Raw genomic sequence first — 19,545 nt, 5'->3', positions numbered from 1 at the left:
GATGAAGAGAGATGAATATGACACCATGAGAAGCCTCATTGTGAACCACTGTTAACTTCAGGACATAAAGCCTGTGCCTTACTATTACACATTATTACTGCGTGTGTGTGTGTGTGTGTGTGTGTGTGTGTGTGTGTGTGTGTGTGTGCTTGCCAAGGTGTGCAAGCATGGAGGTCAAAGGTAGAATGTATGCTCTCCTTCCACCTTTCCAGGGAGGTTCCATTGATTGAACTCAGGCTGCTAGGTTCACATAGCAAGTACTTTGACCAGAGATTCATCTCACTACTCCTAATACTTAAAATAACAACAGTAATAAAACAAATTTTGGAACTTCATCATACCCCTTTATCTTCTTATGTTTTTAGAAATTGATTTATATTGTAATATGCCTACTAATCAGAAAGCTCGCCTTTCTCAAGGAAATGACTTTCCAACTGCAGAGTACATAGGACAAATTCCTAGAAGCCGTCCGTCCCCTAGGAAGGGTTTGTGTGTCATCGTTGTCACTATTGAGCCCACAAATGCCACTGAGTTCAGCTCAAGCCAGGGTGTAGCACTAGTCTGGCTCATAAATGCTAATGCCATTATAAAAAATAGATCCCATGTGTAGGCTCAGATCCATGACAACTTCAAGATGGTTACAGGCCTTTTGGTTCTAATTTGGTTTTTCTTTGGAAACATTCCCAAAACTAAGGGAAAATTCTGGAGCACAGAGTATTTGTTTTTTCTTTGTTTGTTTGGTTAGTTGGTTTTATTTATTTATTTATTTATTTTTTTTTTGAGACAGGCCTCTCTCATAGCCCTGGCTGAGAGCTATGTATTCATTAAGAAATATGAAAATTGCTAGTTTGTGCTTGGTAGTAAGGAAGTATATGGCTTGGCCATATACTTAAAGTTCTTAAAGTGCAGGGCCGCAGTCTTCTTTCCATGGTGTTCCTTCTGAAATGATTGCAAGATATTAATTATACTGTATAGCACTTATCTTGTCTGCATCTTCATTGAATTTACTACCATATTTTCCTTTTATATGCATATGATCTGGCTAGGAAAGGAGATGTAAGGCTGATGCCCGCAGTCCTTTTAATGGGCTAGTGTAGGATGGAGGTCCATGTAAGCAGGTGGTAGCTTTTCCTATTTAAGCACATGTTACAGATCGAAAGGCATGTATTTTGAACACACAAATGTTTAGACTATAGAAATCTCATGTCACCATCCCACAACTCAGTCATTGTCAGGATTTTGCTATGTTTGCTTTATTCCTTTTCTTCATTTCGTGGAATACTTGAAAGGAAAAATCTCAGCTTTCTGTAATTTTACTGCCACATGCCTGTGATGATCAGTCTTTGTTGACCCACACTTGAAGGTGGGTGACCCCATCCAATGGACTGCTGGGGATGAATCTTTAAGTTTCATGCTGGCAAGGCAAGCAGGCTGCCAGTGGAGCCTGACAGGTTCTGGAGCAAGCGAAGAAGCAGCATCCATCTTACTTACTTCCCTGACTGTGGACCCAAGAAAAGTGAACAGCCGCTTCAGTCTCCTGTGGCTGCATCCTACCCACCATGATGGACTACTCTCCAACTTCGAGCCAAAAGAAAACCTCCCTTGAATTGCTTTTGTCAGGCATGTTTGCAGAGTAACAAAAGGACAATGCAATCCCTTAATGTGTGACTCTAAACCAAGTTAATGCGTCTGCGCAAAGACACAAAGGCTTTATCATACCTATCAAAATTAATCACTGGGTATTGTATAACTCCAAATAAAATCAACATTGCCTGGAATTCCCAAACACCGTTTGAGTTGGTTTGTTAAAATTCAGGGTGCAAAAATGGCACACATACAATATTTGGTTATTGAGAGTTTGAAAATCTATACCACTTACTGCCAACACTTCCTTTGCTCTAACAATGCCATTGACTGTTTTAGTTGCTGAGGAGATGGCTCAACATTCTACATGTGACTTATAGGATGGCTTCTTTGGGAGGCCATTAATGTGGTTTTTAGCTGGCCATGTTACTCAGTGGTGGAGTACTTGCCTGCTGTGCACAAAGCCTTAGGTTTTACCCCGACACTGTGAAACAAAATGAGAAAATATTTCCCTTCTACCTCTCCTTTAAGAGCAGTTAAGTCTAGAAAAATACTGCACACTAGAACAGTCTTTGCTGATGGAAACGATCTCTTTGCGTCGTCACTGGGAATGTGACTGGTGCCACTGAGGAACTCAACGTTACTTTGTTTTAGCTAACTTAGTTATATGTCACCACCATATTGATAATGTGGCACTAGCAGCCTGATTCAACTTAGTGCACATGCTTTCTATAGATCCATCCTTTTAATAAAATAGGTAGGTATGTAGTGTTACCATAGTGACAGAATTAGTTAACAGCCTGACCCTTCTTGGAGAGTTCCCTAAAGGATGCAGTTTAAATATTTTTTTTTTAAATAGAAACTTCTGCTTTACAGTTTGTTAAAACTGGAAAGAGCCAGGTGCAGTTCATTTTTATTCATAGTAAAAGAAAGGTAAAATTTCTTCTTGACATATTGAGAAAGCTAAATTGTTAAAAAACGTTTTAAGGAAAGACTTTGGGGGGAGGGTGGATATAAGAGGTAGGTTTTTCTATCTGAAGGCTTCATTCGTGCACAGGAACAAAATTAGTGCCCTGGGAATGTGTTGTTGCTGAGATAATCCGGACTGTCCACAAACTTGGTTATTGTTTTTCAGCAGGCATTTCTCACAAATAACTCACTTTGGAAATCAATCTTCTGGTGTTATTCATGCCTGCTGAAGGACAGTTCGCTGGCATGGAAGACGGGAGAGCCTAATAAATGCATTAGGACAGGACTTTAAAGGCCTTTCAGTCATGTACTATGGAGCACGGCCGCCCGCCTTCAGAGAGACACTAGCTGTAATAAGATGGCATAAAGGTGACTAAGAGGCGGCCTCCCTCCTGATGGGCGCTGTGTCAGATAACCCAGGTGGCCTCTCCACGGGAGCTCAGCAAGCATTCAGCAGCAATCCTTTGACCTGATGTGACCAGCAGTCCTTTGAAACTCTGTTTCTTCTAGAACAATCTATGTCTAAACATGCAGGGAATGTCTCCTACTAGTTCAGGGTGTGAGATTCCTGAAACACCTGTGGATCAGAGAATACAATCCCTTGCCCTGGAAGTAAAAGTGGCAGATACCTGCTCATGGGTGTTTTGTGACATGTGATATGCAGGCTTTGGCTCCCACCATTGGAGAAGAGTGGGCTCTTGCTCTTCCTATGCTTTTAGGCTTCTTTTTTCTGTTTTTGTTTTTTTAATTGTTTAATTTTTCCATTTTTGAATTCAGTAATAGAGGTTGTTGGGAATAATATTCTTTAACAGCACCAAAGAGTATTAAGTGAAAAGCAAGGTTCCCTTCAATCACTCTATCTGAGTCTCTTTCCTGTTGGGTGAAGCCACTTGTTCATTTTCCAGCCGCCCAGACTCCCGAAATAATCACACAGAAACTTTATTATTTAAATCACTGATTCGCCAATCATAAGTATTGCTAGCTTACTCTTATATCTTAAATTAACCCGTTTCTATTATATTTTACCACAGGCTCATGGCCTACCAGCATGATTCAGGCTGGCAGCTCATGTCTTTCTCCTCTGGAGGCTCCATGGCTTCTCCTGACTCCGCCTTCTTTTCCCCAGTCATTCAGTTTAGTCCAGTCACTCCCTACACACAGCTCTACTCTGCCCTATCACAGGCCAAGGCAGCTTCTTTATTCATTAACCAATAAAAGCAACACATAAACAGAAGGGACTCTCACATCACTTTCCAAACGTGCAGCTTTATTAAGTCTGTAGTGATTCCGTGCTGTCCTGCCCCAGAAACACTTTAAGCATAATTATACATTGTATTGCCTTCTATTTGAATAGCAGTGTCCTAAATGTAATTTTTGTGTCATGCATTTATTTTCCTCATAGAGATTCTTTACTGTTGAAATCCACAGCTCTGCTTCATTCTTTCTTCATGCTTTTTAATAACCATCAGCTTTAATATGACTCTACTTAGTGAACTTTGCTTGATTCTTATTTTTTTTAATCTTAATGATGAGGCATATATCGCCATGGTTTTTTCTTTTGTGTGTGTGTGTGTGTGTGTGTGTGTGTGTGTGTGTGTGTATGTGAAAGTATATCCACAGAATAAATTCCTAGCAGCTGAAATAGATCTTCGGTAAGAATTGGTCCCCCCTTTTGTTTTACCTCTGGAAACTTAACTATAAATTTGTTTGGCACAGTGTTAGTGTTATCCGTTGGTGGTATCCCTGTGACATCACAGGTCTTGTGCCAGTTAGCTGTCATGACATATCTGTGCTCTGGGCATCCAGAGAGCTGGGCACCCATCTCTATACGTCTTTGGGGAGAAAGAGAGGAGAGGAGAGAGAGAGAGAGAGAGAGAGAGAGAGAGAGAGAGAGAGAGAGAGAGAGAACACTAGGAGTTGGGTATAGACGTAAGGCTTCATTCTTCACCACTGAGTTTTTTTCTTTCAGAGATATGAACTACTAAAGCTACTGAAGTGAACATCTTCAGCGGTATCTTTTTAGGGATATCTTCTTGCGCCGTTTCCAATTGCATAGATCTCAATGTAAAGTATTAATAATAAATTATAAGATAATGTCTTTAAAATTCTGTCTTATTGAGGCAGGGTCTCATGTAGTCCAGGATGGCCTCAAACTCATTATCTATTCCAGGCTAATAATGAATTTCTGATTCTCTTAACCATGCTAAGAGTAAAACATCGATTAAAGACAGATTTATGTAGTTCTGGTGACCACTAGACTGGGCAAACACTACTAACCGAACCACATGGCCCAGCCCTAATTTTTAAGAATATTATGTATTTACTTATTTAACCTTTTGAGACATTGGCCTTCAGTGAAATTTTGAATCTGCTAAAAACTGCCATATTCTCCTCCTGTCCACTATTGTTGTTTTAAAAATCACATAAAATGGATAAAAAAAAAAAACCTGTCATTTCATTGCTGCTTGAGAAATCATACTCTCTGCTCCTGCCACCTGACGGATCTCCTCTGGGAGATGCTCCAAGTCAATGCCTGCCTTAAATTACTCGGAAAGGCTGAACTGTTCAGTGAAGAGGGAAGTCAGTATTGTTTCTTGACATGAGATTCCTAACTTATCTCTTTAGAAATGACCTATTTCTAGTTAGTACATTGATTTCTTATCGTCAGTGAGCGTGTTTTCTGAGGCAAAAGGAGACAAGACATTTAATGAGGGAGTCCCCTAGGGAATGGGCAACTATGCTAAATAGACATTGTCACAGGAATCTGAGTGTCTGGGGTCTCAACAGCCACTAAAAACGATTACACAATAGAGCTATGATCTCATTCCACTTTGGGGATGGAAACTGGTAAACATTTGAACACAGTAACTGGGGGGTCAACAAGCGTCCAGGAAAAGACTGCAGAAGTTCCTAGCTTCAGCAGACAGGTTCCCAAGGCCCTTAAGGCAGTTACTGGCCAGGCCACCGCTAGGACGCTGAGAACAACTCCGGTTCCCAGCAGAGCATTAGCGCGCATGCGCCTAAACCTGCTAGTGTTCCAGGGGAGAAGGTTGAGCGTTGAGTGTCCATGGCAACCCGACGCTTCAGCCTTCTGGAAGTTTACAATCTATAGCTTGTGAGATACCCGTCCTGGTGGGAGGGACCTGGGCTTGGGGGACTGATGGGGGAACAAAAGGGTGGGGGTGGGGGCTAGGGAAGCTGGGAAACATTTGCCTTGACGTAAACTAAGAAATAATTGGTTCAAGGCTCAGCACAAAAGGATCTTGTCTTTCCGGTGCTTTCGCCCACACAGGGAAGGATGCCTCTGGAGGTGGTGGTGGAACTCCAAATCCGGGCGGTAAGAGATCGGCGAGCCTGCACTGCTAACCCCACATTCCCCTCCACTGTCTCCACACACACCACTTTTGGGACACACTGCACTTCTGTCCCTAGGATTCTGCACGTTTGTCATCCGTGGACCTCTTAGACTTTAATTCAGCCCAATCTGTCCCGAGTTTTATTTTTCTTTGCAAGACCAACGTGTTTCTTGGCTTCTTTAAAACGAAGAACGTTTGCTCCAAGGATAAAGGATTTAACTTTGTTTCTTTAAGTAATCAGAGAACATAGAATTTTAAAAGCTCCACTCTTGACCAATGTGCCACCTCCAAGAGGCAAAGCGCGTTCCCTCGGCTTTGGGTTGGTAATTTCAACAGGACACTCAGTCTAACAATAAACATTTTCTAATTACCCACCAACTTCTCCTTCAGCTGGAGCCCAGAGACGATGTTCCCATTTTGGAGTCAGTCCTTTTGTATCATTCTCCCATCTATAGCAACAAGACTGGCATGGAGCTTGGCTTCCTGATTTATAAGAGGCTTCACTACTGGCCATAGTTACAGGGGATGCTAACAGGACCCTGCATGGAAATTCAGCTAGATGCCATACAACAGCAAACTCTAGGGTTTCATGGAGCTTGTTGACCTTAAAGGGCCCTGGTTTGGTTCCATTTTACTGACATTATCGGTCGTGCTGTATCAGTTTCAAGTGCTCAGAAAGAGGAAGGAATCCCCACAAGGCCGAGAGAACTCTCTTACAGCAAGACAAATTAAGATTTCATCCCATGTCATTCAACAGTACTGGTTAATTTATTTTGTTTTTAAAAAGGCAAGTAATCAGTGTGCAAGTAATTAACAAAAAAAAATCAGTTTTTTACTCGAGAGAATTTAGAATGAGCCATGAAGTCAGGTAACCTGATCCGTTCTGTGCTTTAGAAAGCTGGCAAATTCAGGCCCCGGCAAACAAAACATGAAATTCCAGAAGTGTAACTAGAAACCAGAAGATAGGCCCTCAGTAATCAGACCCAGGGACACAGTAAGAGAAAACACTGTCCTTCAAATGCCTGGCCTGAATGCTACAATTAGGAATGATCTTCGAAGCTGGGTGGTGGTGGTACACGCTTTTAATCCCAGCATGTGGGAGGCAGAGGCAGACAGATCTCTGTGAGTTCAAGGCCAGCCTGGTTGGTCTACAGAGCGAGTTCCAGGACAGCCAGGGCTACACAAATAAACCCTGTCCTGAAAACCAAACCAAACCAAACCAAACCAAAATCTGAAAATCTAAACCACACACTCAGACCACTTAGAACCTCACAGCTTGGCAGAGTCGGTAAGCAACGAGGTAGTTAGTGTTCAGGGTGTTGTGGAAATGCAATGACTTGTTTTATTCAGAGAAAGAGCTGATCCTATTGGTGTGCCTATCCCCCACTCTCTATGGTCCTGCCTCCTCCCAGTGAGAACCGTTCAGCACAGCCATTCTGCACAGTCTGGTCCATATCCTTGCGTATTGGATCACATCCAACAATCCGTTCTATTTATAAATAAACGCCAGAACAATTGGTCACTAAGATTACCTGACGACCCCACTGCCACGGGTGATTTAAAGGTTTCCTTTCCCGCCAGAGCAGCATTACAGATTCATATAGCACATACTCCCTTTGGTCTTTCCAGGTCAGACAGGAATCAGAAACCTATCACATTATTTGGTCATCTTTGGTCTAATGATTGGGGGAGGCGCGTGGACGAACAGCTTTCCGTGTAAACAGAAATTTAGGAGTTTTACCAGGTGCTCATGTAGGGCAACAGGCTCTCCTGAAGAATTTCAAGTTAAGTACTGTTATCGAAAACGTGCTGGATACAGCAAAGTGGAGCTGATACGAAAATGGATAGCATACAGTCATCTCTGTGATATACACAAGGAAGCTATGCAGCACACTGAACACCACAACTCTTTTTCATTTTTCCCCCTTAATAGAGAATCCTATGCTCTATTCCTTAGAGATGAAGGGGAGCAGGGCTTCATCTCCTGCCCCTGGTCATTGACATCTGTGGTCTGTCTGTTTCCAGACCCTCAGTCTCCCCAGCAGCTCAGCTTCTTGGCCCCCTGCTATGCATGGCTACTGATTGTCAACAGGAATGAACAGTAGTCTCATACTTACATTTCTGTGGGACCCTTAGACATGCCCACTTTTTCAGTGTGTCTTCTTTAACATCCTGGCTTGTTCTATGAATGCTAAAAGACATTATTAGAGAGCAGTGGAAAGCAAACACCTCAAGACCTTTTGAGAGCAATAGGAAGAAAGGCAAGTGCTGTGTGTGACCTCTTCTGATGACCTAATCCACCAAGGTGGGAGAGCTTCTTAAGCAACCAGGATACAGAAAAAGCTCCAATTGTGGCCACCGATGTTCAGAGAGTAAACTGGGAAAATCTGCCTTAAATTTTAAAAATACTGTTTAAAATCTACCACAGGGGAAGGGCTGGGAATAAGCACATGGTTTATCTGGAAGCGCATGTCTCTTAATATTCAATTTACAAGTAGTAACATTGTTTTTTGGGGGATTACTAATTAACACTAATCTGTCAACTTTAAAGAAACAGCAATTGTATAATCAGCCAGCTTGATTTCTTTGCATCTGTCTTGGAGATAAACAGCTGTTGAATACATACACAATAGACATTCTTTCTCTAGTATGCCTGTGTTCAGTAAGAGCCAGCACGTGCTCCCGCCTAGGAACAGGTCAAGACAGTGTGATCCCAGAATTCCCAAAGGTGTTTGAAATGGCTGAGGGGACAACTGGATGGCTCTGGCTTAGGTCAGATTCTTCGAAGGTGGAAACCTTTGGACTTCCTGAGGCCAACAATCAATGAGATGGTGTCACTGATGATTCCATAACACGAAGAGAACAGGAACATTGTGAGGTGACAGCCAGCAATAATCCACAATGCTGTACAGCATGTAGCCCAGAAAAAAGCCGAAAGCTACATCTGTGACGTTGTGCCGCCCAAGCATGACCCTGGAGAGCCCCAAGACGAAGGCCCAGAGCACCACCAGCACCCGCAGTGGAATGGCCAGCACCAGGTGCTTCAGGATGAATCGCGACACCAGGGCGGCCCTCGTGGCGTGGCCCGAGGGAAAGGAGTACTTGTCCACTGAGACGGTGAAAAACATGTCCATCTGATTGTGCGCTGGTCGGCGCCTGCGGACCAGTCCTTTAATCACAGCCACCAGCAGCAGGTCCAACAACAGGGCGAAGAGCAGGTTCATCAGCACTTCGCGCCCGGCCCAGCTGTCGCTCCGAAGCATGCAGTAGAGGGTGCCCAGCAGCCAGGGGATGCCGTGCCCCGAGATCTCCAGCAGCTTCATCAGGGGCCGCACGCTGCCCCAGGCCGAGCTCTCCCCGGCACACACTCCCAGCTTCTTGGACAGCCACAGGTCGATGGCCAGCAGGGAGCGCAGGGCGATGCCCAGGAAGGACGGGTTCAAGTTCATGCGGTCCTCTTCAGGCGGCAGGGTCGGGGCTGCTTGTGCGGGGCCCGCGGAAGCCAGCGGGAAGGAGCCGCGCCGGTGCACCGGGCTATCGGACGCGCGCAGCCGGGCGCAGGCTGAATCCGTGCCCGGGCGGCAGCTCAGCAGCGACTGGAATTCGAACCTGCCACCGCTTGCTCCGTGGGCCGGGCTGCCCGGGACGCTGCTCCCGCCGGAGGAGCCCAGCGGCCGTCCCTCGATGGTTCTCCTGGGGCTCGGCATCGCGGCGGGCGGCTGGTCCCGGGGACCCGGCCAGACCGGAGAGAGGCTTCCCGGCCCCGCAGCCTCTTCCGCTTCCGCACTGCCATCCTGGAGGGCGGGCCGAGGAGCGGCAGAGCGCGATTGTGACACCTGGCGGAGATGTGGGAGGGGACCGGGTTATCCAGCTAGAGGAAGAGCCCGGAGGATGCTGAGGCTGGGAGGTACAGGTGAAGGATGCAATGATGGGGTCATTTCAGAGGCTGTGGGAGTTGAGGAGATACACGGCCCTGTTGCACAAAAACAAATACTGATTGCCCTCCTCTTCTTTTTAAGATTTCTTGCCCGGGGGTGTTCCTGCCGTACAAGGAAGGTGTGTACCTTGGAGTCTACCTCCTGAATCAGTACCTGGAGACAAACTGCTTTCCTTCTGTGTTCCCTATTGCGATCCAACAGAACATGATATTTGAAAAGGTGATCTTGACTTCTCAATGAGTTTGGCTGTCTGAAGTCAGCGGAATACTTTTTATAAAGAATAGCGGTTTTGTACATTTTTTTTTCCTTTTTAAAAAAGTGACCCTAAGGCGATTCAGTATAGTTTAAAAGTACAGGCGGCTTTGGGGCAAAAGCATAGGTTTAGAAGATTGCTTTTGCTGTGCAGGTCCGAGCCAAGTTCTATCAATCGAGTGCTGAACACCCTGGTGGATGCTTTCTATTCTTGGCGCTCCCTTGGCATTTTCTAACTGGAGCAGGGAGCGTTTCTGAATGTTCTTTGAGGTGTTAGAGACAGTTGCATCACATTTATGAGAAAGGCTATTAATAAACCGTAGACCTTAAGAAAAACTTTCTTAAACCCAGAAAACTAATTTAAAACTCTAACTAAATCAGTTAAATCTTGTGGCTGAAATCTTGTAACTAAACACAAGAAAGCTGTTTCTATGTTGTGAGTAACCTTAAGTGTATCATGTAGCAGTAAGTAGTAAGGGCTAGATTCCACTCCAATGAATGCAATCATGATTCAAAAAAATACAGCCAAACCCTAGTCAGGGCTTCTCATTACACTATGCTGGAGAATATTCGTTCCGTTTCATTAATCTGTAACCACCAACTGTCCCCTCAGGTTTTGGATTTGGAGATGAAATCGGAGTTATCTTTAGTAAGCCTAATGACTTTGCCCCGACAGTGTCACTGAGAGGGGAGGGGTTGGGGGCCCAGGGAAGGCACCACATCGCCTTCAAAGGCCCGGAAGATGGTGCCCAGAAACCCGCCTATCTCTTTTGACCCAAAGATGGGAGAAAATATGAAGATTATCTGAGTATTTTTTAAAAAAGTACAGCCTATTCACTTAAAAATATGTCAAGCTGGTTGGGTAAAAGAGCAAATGGTTATTATCCTGGGAAATGCAGTCGGAATCCAGACAGTCCTTCTGGCCACATGTGGGCCATGGGCATGATGTGGAAGTAGGTGGTGGCGAGAAGTGTTTTCCTTCCCAGCATTTCCTCCTCTTACCAGTTTCGGTAGACCTGTAGAACATTTCTAAGATGCAGCAGTAAGAATCTCATAGATAGAAAATTGTGAAAGCACAGAACGACACATCCATCCATCATCTTGGGGACTTACCCAGTCCAATCTCATTTGTTTTTCAAAAGGAGAATAGAATGTCTGAGACTCAGACTTTAGATGCTTCTCTGCTGCCGTGTAGAATCGCTGTTGTCTTGAGATTACGAGTGAGACATACCTCAGGACCATTTTTCCTTTTTCTGAAACGAAGTTGTTTAGGTTCATATTCTAGTTTCTTCTAGTTCCAGGTCTCGTGCGCTGTCTCATTCTTTAGCTGAAAATACTTTTATAGCAAGTAGCAAAAGCAGTTTCTTTCCCCACAGCCTCTTTGCATGACTCAAATTTGAATATTTAAAAGCATCTGGGTAAACAAATTCTTCATAAAAATTTATAGGCCATTGTATTTGAATGGACCAAGCTGCTCCACCAAGCGCCCCACGATCACACGTGAGAAAACCCTTTCATGAGACATATTAGACCCTTAGAGCTGGCATACTGAAGTAACCCGTGGGCAGCAAACTTGCTGTGGCAGTACTGGGATCTAGAAGTCAGAGCAGAATATTGTCGGGGCCCTGGTACTTCCCAAGGCATAAGGGAAGGACCACAGCTTCAGTATATACACCATGTAACCATTTCTTCTCTATAGTTCACGGAGTTAAAAAAACATTCTGAGCATTAGACCAGACAGACTCCAGCTCTTTAAGTCAAAAGAATATATGTGTGTGTAGTAAAATAACAGCAGAGTCTTCATGGATGAGAAATGTCAGGTGATCTAGGCTCGGTCTGTCCGCTCTAACCAATCAACTGCATTTGCTTTCTCTGCTTTGCATGCCCGAGTAGAAAACTGTGCCCGTTTGTAATAGTGGCTCCTCTGAGCACTGTCTGGTTCATGAATTTCTCTCTGCTCAAGTACATTCATGAATTTGTTTTAGTTTTCTTTTTAATTTTAAAAACGTGAATTTTTGTGCTCAAATACTTACTTAAATAAAAAAAATCTTGTGTTAGGTGCTCAACCTACTCCAATATGACATCATTCAAATTTAAACTAAGCGCATCTATATTGACTGTATTTGGAAATAAGGTTATATTCTGGGATCCTGGGGTTAGATGTCAACCTGTGAATTTTGACAGGGACACAATTCAACTGATAACAGTTGAAATGAAAAGATGGAATTATCAAAATAGTTTAGGCAAAAATAATGTTGTCCACATTTACTACATAAATGCAAGCAGCAAAACAGTGTCTTCATTTGCCCTTAAAAGAGACCTGACTTTGAAACCTCAGACAGAATTTTACCATGCTTATCTTTAAACATCATTTAAGTCAGAAGTCTAAAGGCTAAGTGTACTACCGAAAAGCTACTGAAAATCTCTTGTTTTCAAAAGGTCATTGGAGGCCTGTTCTGTTTCAGTGATGCCTCTGAACCTTTTATTTCAAGAATGAAATATGCAGATCTGACAGTGTTAAAGTGATATAGTAATGTTTTCCTGGGGTTTCCCCCACCCCCTGCCGCCACTTGGTTAAAATTTCTATTTGCCTTCCTGTTTAGTGTAACCACTTTCGTGGGCAGAGGAATCACCTAGCTAACACTAGATGAGTATTCTATGCACTCAAGACTCAGGCTGATGCAAGATGTGTTTGCTTGTACAGTAGGTCAAACTGATGGCCATCTAAGCATGCGATAGAGTTAGCTAACTCAAATTTCTTTGTACTTGCCATTCAGATCATTTTAATTCTCCTATGCTACAATCATTTGTTGTACTTTTACCACACACCTCCCAAAAATGTTCCTGTTGAAACCTAAAATATTATATGGCTTGGTTCTCTATATGCTGATTACTTGAAAGAACATAAACTATGGTTTCTAGAAATGCCTTTTACTAAAACCTTGAAAATGTCTCTTCCTTGTTTTCTGTAGGTATTTGAAAATGCAATAGATCCTGGAGCTGTTGCAGAAATTTTAGAAAGTAGGTACTTAAGAGAAAAAAAAAACTCATATTAATTCCCAGGTACAGAATTCTGCCGCTTCTGAAGTGTGATATTTCTGTGTTTCATCAATATTTAAATTTAGGGAAACTCTAGGGTGAAATTTTGTTCATGATTTATTTGTTGTTTGTTTGGCTTTTAGAGAAATAATCTTGCTATGTAGTCTAGACTGGCCTTGAACTCCCACCTGTCCCCACTATCCGGGGTCCTGGGATTATAGGCCTATGTCATCACAATAACCTTTAAATTTTAAAATTTATTATTGTTATTTTGTGTGTGTGTGCACACGCAAATGTGAATATGGGTATGAGTGTGCCATGTGTACTCAAGACAGAGGACTCTGTTGGTGAGTTGGTTCCCTCCCTTCGTCGTGAGTTCTTGAGATGGAACTCAGGTCATTGGGCTTCTGTGCTTTTACTCACTGGGTCATCTCCCACCCATCACATGAGGGGCAGGGCCTGATTCCCCATTCTCATGCCCTCAGGGAAAGTTCGCCCAAGCCCCTGCAAACAGGATCAACGCTATAGCGTTGCCAGGATTAGATGTAGGACCCATTCTTCTGAGTGCTGTTACTGATGAGGGTCAGGACCAGTTCTCCTTAGTGATGCAGCCAGTAAGGGGTGGGGCCAACTCTGAGTAGCCCTATCCTCTTGGCCTTTGGTGGTAGGTAACAGGAGCCATGAACCACACAGGGTAACAGGGCCACAGACCCAAACATGGCCCTTGGCAGCAGCCCAGGCCTGTATGTCACCATGGCCCTGGGTATTAAGGAAGCCACCCACCTCAGCTTGCTCCTCACTGCCTTCACGCCTTTAGATCTGCCTCTCTCCACAGGACATGAACTATCCTGTCTCTCTCATACCTACCATGTGTTTGCTCACCATGATAGAGTCTGACCCAGCATCTTGCTTCCCCAGGCAGGCTGCCCCAGAGAGGTGTGTGGGTCTCCTTCTGATCAGTTGTAATGTGCTTTAACTATCGTGTGTGTGTGTGTGTGTGTGTGTGTGTGTGTGTGTGGCTTCCCTTTAAATAGTTCAGTGAGAATGTCACTGAAATTTTAATGGCAATTGAGCTGAATCAGTAGATCACATTTTGTTACAGTAATTTTTATTATAGCCTATCAATCCATGTGAGCATGGGTGGTTTTTTTTTCATCTTCTGGTTTCTTCTTCAGTTTTTCCCGGTATTTAAAATCTGTTATTATTAGTATATGTGTGTGATACATGTATGTGCACATGACAGTGTGTGCATGCATGTGCTATGTGAGTGTGGGTATGTATGTAAATCTCAAAGGATAACTTTAGGAGTTTTTTATCTGCTGCTTCTGTGGGTTCTGGGGATTTGTCACCAGGTTTGAGTGACACATGCTTTAATCTGTTGAGTCATCCCTCCTGGCCCAAGATTTAAATTTCAGTCATGTCTTTATAGACAGTACAGATAGCCTCTTTAAAAATAGTTAAATCTCAACCTCATAGAAGAGAAAGTGGGAAGTATACTTGAATGCATTGGCACAGGAGACCACTTCCTAAATATAACCCCAATAGCACAGACACTGAGAGAAAAAAATTAATAAATGGGACCTCCTGAAACTGAAAAGCTTCTGTAAAAATATTTAAATCTCATAGGAGCATAGTAAGATACATTTTTATGACATATCTGTATGGTCAGACAGCATGGTTTTTAGGCACGCTGAACTTTTTCATTAATGGGTAACTTGGCTTTTCAAGCTTAAAATGAAAAGTATGTTGCTATTTTAGTACTCTATGAATATAAATGCTTTTATTTATGTTTTTCTGTGTGCCATGTGTGTGCATAGGTGCCCACAAAGGCTGGAGAGGGGATTCGATCTTGTGGAGCTGGCGTCACAGGCAGTCGTTAGCCGCCTGACGTAGGTGCTGGGAATAGAACTTGGGTCCTCTGCAAGAGCTGTGTGCTCTCTTGACTCTGAGCCTTCTTTCCAGCTCTGAATACACCTTCAAGAGACAAGATATACTATACTTTCCAGGAAGTAAAAAGCTAATTTTGTAGCACGCTCATCTTTTCTCCACCCCCTCATTTTATGAAAATCTGTTTCATTGTTGCTGTGGCACTTAATTTAAATTATAGTTGTTCTTTGATGCCTTGGGACAATGGTTCCAGGACCTCCCACACATACCAAAGTACATTAGTGCCCAAGGACCGTAAGTAAAATGATGTAGAATTTGCTTGTAACCTATGCATGAATATGTGTAGGTGCATGTATGCATGTGTGTGTATCCCACATAATTTGGATTATCTCTGTATTGTATACTGTAATGTTGTATGACCGCTGTGTTCTGCATTGTTCAGAGAATAAAGAGAAAAAAGTGCGCGTTCGTACAGATGCGAGCACTTTGTAAATGTTTTCTGTTTATAGTTGGTTAAAAGATTGAAACTGTACATAGGGAGCCTGTGGATATAGAGGGTCAATACTGTTGTTATCAGAGTGTAAAATAGATACAATAATTTTAGTTTAGCATATATTAAGAAACAGGCAAATTTTCTGAAATATTAAAATCTCATTTTTTTTCTCTTTTTTCTTTTTTAGGCTTCCTAACCAGGTTTGAATTGATACAGCTAGTGTCTCCAGGTAATATGCCTGTAAACGTAGCGGTAAACATATTCCTAAACTAACAATTCACTTTGAAGTATTTTAACATGAAAGGAGGACAGGATTTTAGTGTTCTTTATGAGTCATTTCTAATCATCTACTCTAGACCATCATCGTTGATAGGTATAAAGAGTTTCTAATTTACATGTGTGTATGAATGTGTGTGTTTCTGAGGACTGAACCCGGGCCATCGTACATGTTAGGTAAGCATTGTACCATTGAGCTATACTCTTAGTCTTTTAGAAAATGGTTTTAATTTTGAGGCAAAGTCTCATTGAATCACTTAGGCTAACTATGAGCTTATAACCTTCCTGCCTCCGTCTCCTAAGTAGCTGGGATTACAAGCATGCACTCCTGTCTAGCTACTTGTGTGTCTTTATAGACTATGAACAATGTGATTATATTGTATTTTGGGCTTTTTTTCTTAACCTTGTTACCAGAATTGATGTATTTGTCATTTTTAATAGCTATCTATTTCCATAGTATTATTATCCTTAATTGTTATATTTTCTTTGTCTTTCATGTAACCATGAAAATTCTTTTTCTTTCTTCTCTTAATATATTCACAGAGTAGAATTCCCAGACTGAACTGTGCCTTGTGAGCCTGGGACAAACTGGTTTCCAGTGGAATATGCCTGCTCCTCATTTCTTGGCTAAGCTGGGCATTATCATTTGAATTTATTACTTTTGAATTGTACATTAGTTTTGATATATTATGCCATATTTTTATGATCCCCCCTTTTTTTTAGATATGATGTGTAATCCTAAATTTTTTCCTTCTTCAAAGTTTCAAGTTTTCCCATAGTATGATTTGTTTTTTCCTTCTGGTCATTGTTATTGATTACCTACAGAATGAGGTCTGGATGGGTAGTGATATTTCATTTGTATTTTAATAAATAAAGGTTGCCTGAAGATCAGAAAGTAAAGCAGCCACTTTAGTCAGCCTGTATATACCAGCAGTGGTGGCACACTCCTTTAATCCCAGTAACCACACTCGTTAGCTATGGAGGCCAGGCAGTGGGGGTGCATGCCTTTAATCCCAGCACTAGAGAGGAAAATAGAATGGGAGGAGACAGCTCTCAGTCTCAGTCTCAGGATTCCTGGAGGCAGGATCGTCATTTTCATCTGAGGAAGAAGTAAGAGCCGGTGGCTGGCTGCTTTCCTTTTCTGATGTTCAGGTTGAACCCCAATATCTGTCTCTAGGTTTTTATTATTTGTGCTATATGATGTAAGCACTTCCTTTTTCTATAAATTTATATTTTTATTGAAGTCTTAGATCAGTTAAGATAAGAATGAATGCATTTCTCATTTTCATTGTGCCATTTTGATGTTTTCTCAAGTGATCTTACTTTTTTCCTGTGAGAATTACTGAGAAAAGAGTACTGACCTGGATAGAAGATGTCTCAGCTAAAGCTGGGGGAGGGGACTGTGATTGAGTAGAGGATTTTTAATGAAGGTTGTAGATCTACCCATAATTGGATACCTGGGGCAGGTAAGGGGCCCAAGAGAGGGTGTAGAGCTAGGCACATGATCCTTGGTTCTTTAGCAAAAGTAGCTCTGGAAACAGGTAAAAACTCTAGGCTCTGAGAATATAGGGGCAGACCCTCAAATTATTGCAGTGTGAATCTAGTAATAGACAACTGGCTATTACGGTATGATCTAGGGATAGGCACTCAAATATTTTGGTCTGAATCTATAGATAGATGTTTGACTGTTATCGTGTGAATGTAGGGATAAATGCTCTGAACGTGGACACAGATGTTGCAGTCTGAATCTAGGTATAGCTATTAAGATACTAGTGTGAATCCAGAGAAAAATTCTTAAATTTGTTGTGTAAATACATTGATGGGCACGCAAATGTTACCTTCTAAATCTAGGGACAAACATCTGAATGTTACGGTGTCAGCCTAGGGATAAACAAGACACTCAGATACTACAGTGTTAATTTGTAGACTATGGTGTGAATCTAGGGATAGATTCTTAAATATTGTAGTATGAGTCTATCCATTCAGGAATTACTTGTTTTGGTAGATAATACAGAGAAATGCCTCCTATCTGCTATTCAGAAATTTTCACTGAATGGCTTTTTTTTTAGACAAAAAAATATGACAAGCTAAAACCAGGCCATTGAGTTTTTTTCCATAACTTTTTTCTTGTTTGACCCAATTTTATGTTCAAACATACAACCCTGTGAACTGGCAAGTTAGATTTTATGTTAACAGAATAGGAGCATGCTTATTTTGGTCTTACTTAATTTTGTACTATTTAAAATAAAAACACTCAGTATAAAACCACCCAATGCAAAAATTTCAACTAAGACATGATTATATAGACTAAAAATAAAAAGAACCCATTCATGAGCAATTCTTGACAGATACTTTAATTGGCAATTTGCTGTGGATTTTTTTAGACTTTAAAAAAATGTACTAATAAATATATGATGTATTGGCGTGTATACCTAACTTTAAAGTAACACACACAGCACCTACCTATATCTAATTATCTGTCCTATACATAGGATACTGTGTGTAAATATATTGAATATAAACATTTGTAACGTACTTTTTAGAATTTATGTGTTAAACATTATTGCATTTTTTTTTTTTAGTCAAGCCCGTGGTGGCTTTGAACCTGTGATCCTCCTGTCTCACCCTAGATTTACAAGTCTTTCATATGACCACATATCTGTCTGTGAGGTTATAAGAATAGTTGCTTGGACATGAAGACTGGGGGATATTCAAACTGACAGCATGCGTACTGTTTATAACTCCCAAGTTAACTGTATGCAGAATGGGAGCCTTGTTGTGCATGCTTGCTTTTCGTCCACAGCCCTCCAATTTCAGCCTGTGATTTCAGTGGCACGCAATTTGAATTATTGAAAACAGCAATTTCACTCAGTGTCAGGTACTGTGCATATTAATCAGTTAATTACTTCAGCACGGCATATGCCAGCAGCCGTGGTTCTTGGTACTAACTAGGTAAAATAAATTCGCTTAAGGTCTCATGTAGGGTCATATGGGCCCTTTTTGAATTCTTAGACACTAGTTCTTTTACTAGCCTATCAGCCAATAATCCATTACCTTTGTTTTGCTGTAGATACTGTATTTTTTTTTTTCATTTTGTTTTGTTTGTTTTTGTTTTTGGAGACAGGATTTCTCTTGTAGCCCTGGCTGTTCTGGAACTAGCTGTACACTGTAGTCTGGGCTGGTCTTGAACTCACAGAGAGTCACCTGCCTCTGCTTCCCAAGTGCTGGGATTAAAGGTGTGCACCAACCACTGCCCAGCTTAGACAGTGTATTCTTGTGTGATAGGTTTTGCAGCATCTTCAGACACACAGGCAGAGGGCGTTTGACCATCAGATCAGGGACACAGTAGTGATGCTCAGATCTGTTTGTAGCTTACTGGAGTGACTAAAGAGACACAGTGACTTTGCTCCCAATCAAAGGAGACCAGCCTCCGGCTGTTATTTACAAAGGTGTGAGAAAGTGACAGACACAGGGGGGCAGTGTAATACTGTCTGACCATCAGCTTGGTGCTTGCTTTTTATTAAGCTCCTAAGCTAATGCGTTCTCTTTGGCAGATCATACCTAGTCAGTATAACTGTACTGTAAACCCCTCTTTCCTGGGCACCTGTGTGCTTAGTCAGAGCTCAGTTTTCCACCGTGGTTAGTAATGGTCACTAGAAGGCAGCAAGGGAAGATGACCTGCAGACATGGCTTTGAGTTCCTCCTTTGCCACGCGCGGCACAATGACAACAGCTTTGTTAAACCCTCGGTC

The 19,545-nt window shown here is 42.2% G+C and overlaps 2 protein-coding genes across 3 annotated transcripts in view; one reads left to right on the top strand and one right to left on the bottom strand.

The window, feature by feature from the left end:
• The first annotated feature begins 3,466 nt into the window (after positions 1-3,466).
• The window catches only part of Spata6l (spermatogenesis associated 6 like), a 45,076-nt gene continuing 28,997 nt past the window's right edge, over positions 3,467-19,545 (top strand). For both annotated transcript variants that reach the window (XM_050159885.1, XM_050159879.1), the window contains exons 1-4: positions 3,467-5,890; positions 9,929-10,066; positions 13,072-13,120; positions 15,706-15,747. In XM_050159885.1, coding sequence (XP_050015842.1) covers positions 5,852-5,890; positions 9,929-10,066; positions 13,072-13,120; positions 15,706-15,747 — 268 coding nt within the window. In that variant the 5' untranslated portion in view covers positions 3,467-5,851. The remainder of the gene's footprint in view (positions 5,891-9,928; positions 10,067-13,071; positions 13,121-15,705; positions 15,748-19,545) is intronic.
• Plpp6 (phospholipid phosphatase 6) lies at positions 6,659-9,708 on the bottom strand. Its single transcript, XM_050159896.1, has one exon. It carries the CDS (start codon positions 9,614-9,616, stop codon positions 8,744-8,746), a length of 873 nt encoding a protein of 290 aa, XP_050015853.1. The 5' UTR covers positions 9,617-9,708; the 3' UTR covers positions 6,659-8,743.

This window comes from Alexandromys fortis, unplaced genomic scaffold (assembly GCF_014885135.2).
Source record: "Alexandromys fortis isolate MF-2015 unplaced genomic scaffold, M_Fortis_MF-2015_v1.1 scaffold_10, whole genome shotgun sequence".
Classification (NCBI taxonomy): Eukaryota; Metazoa; Chordata; class Mammalia; order Rodentia; family Cricetidae; genus Alexandromys; species Alexandromys fortis.
The sequence above is the reverse complement of the archived record's forward strand: the minus strand, read 5'-3'. Positions and strand labels throughout refer to the sequence as shown.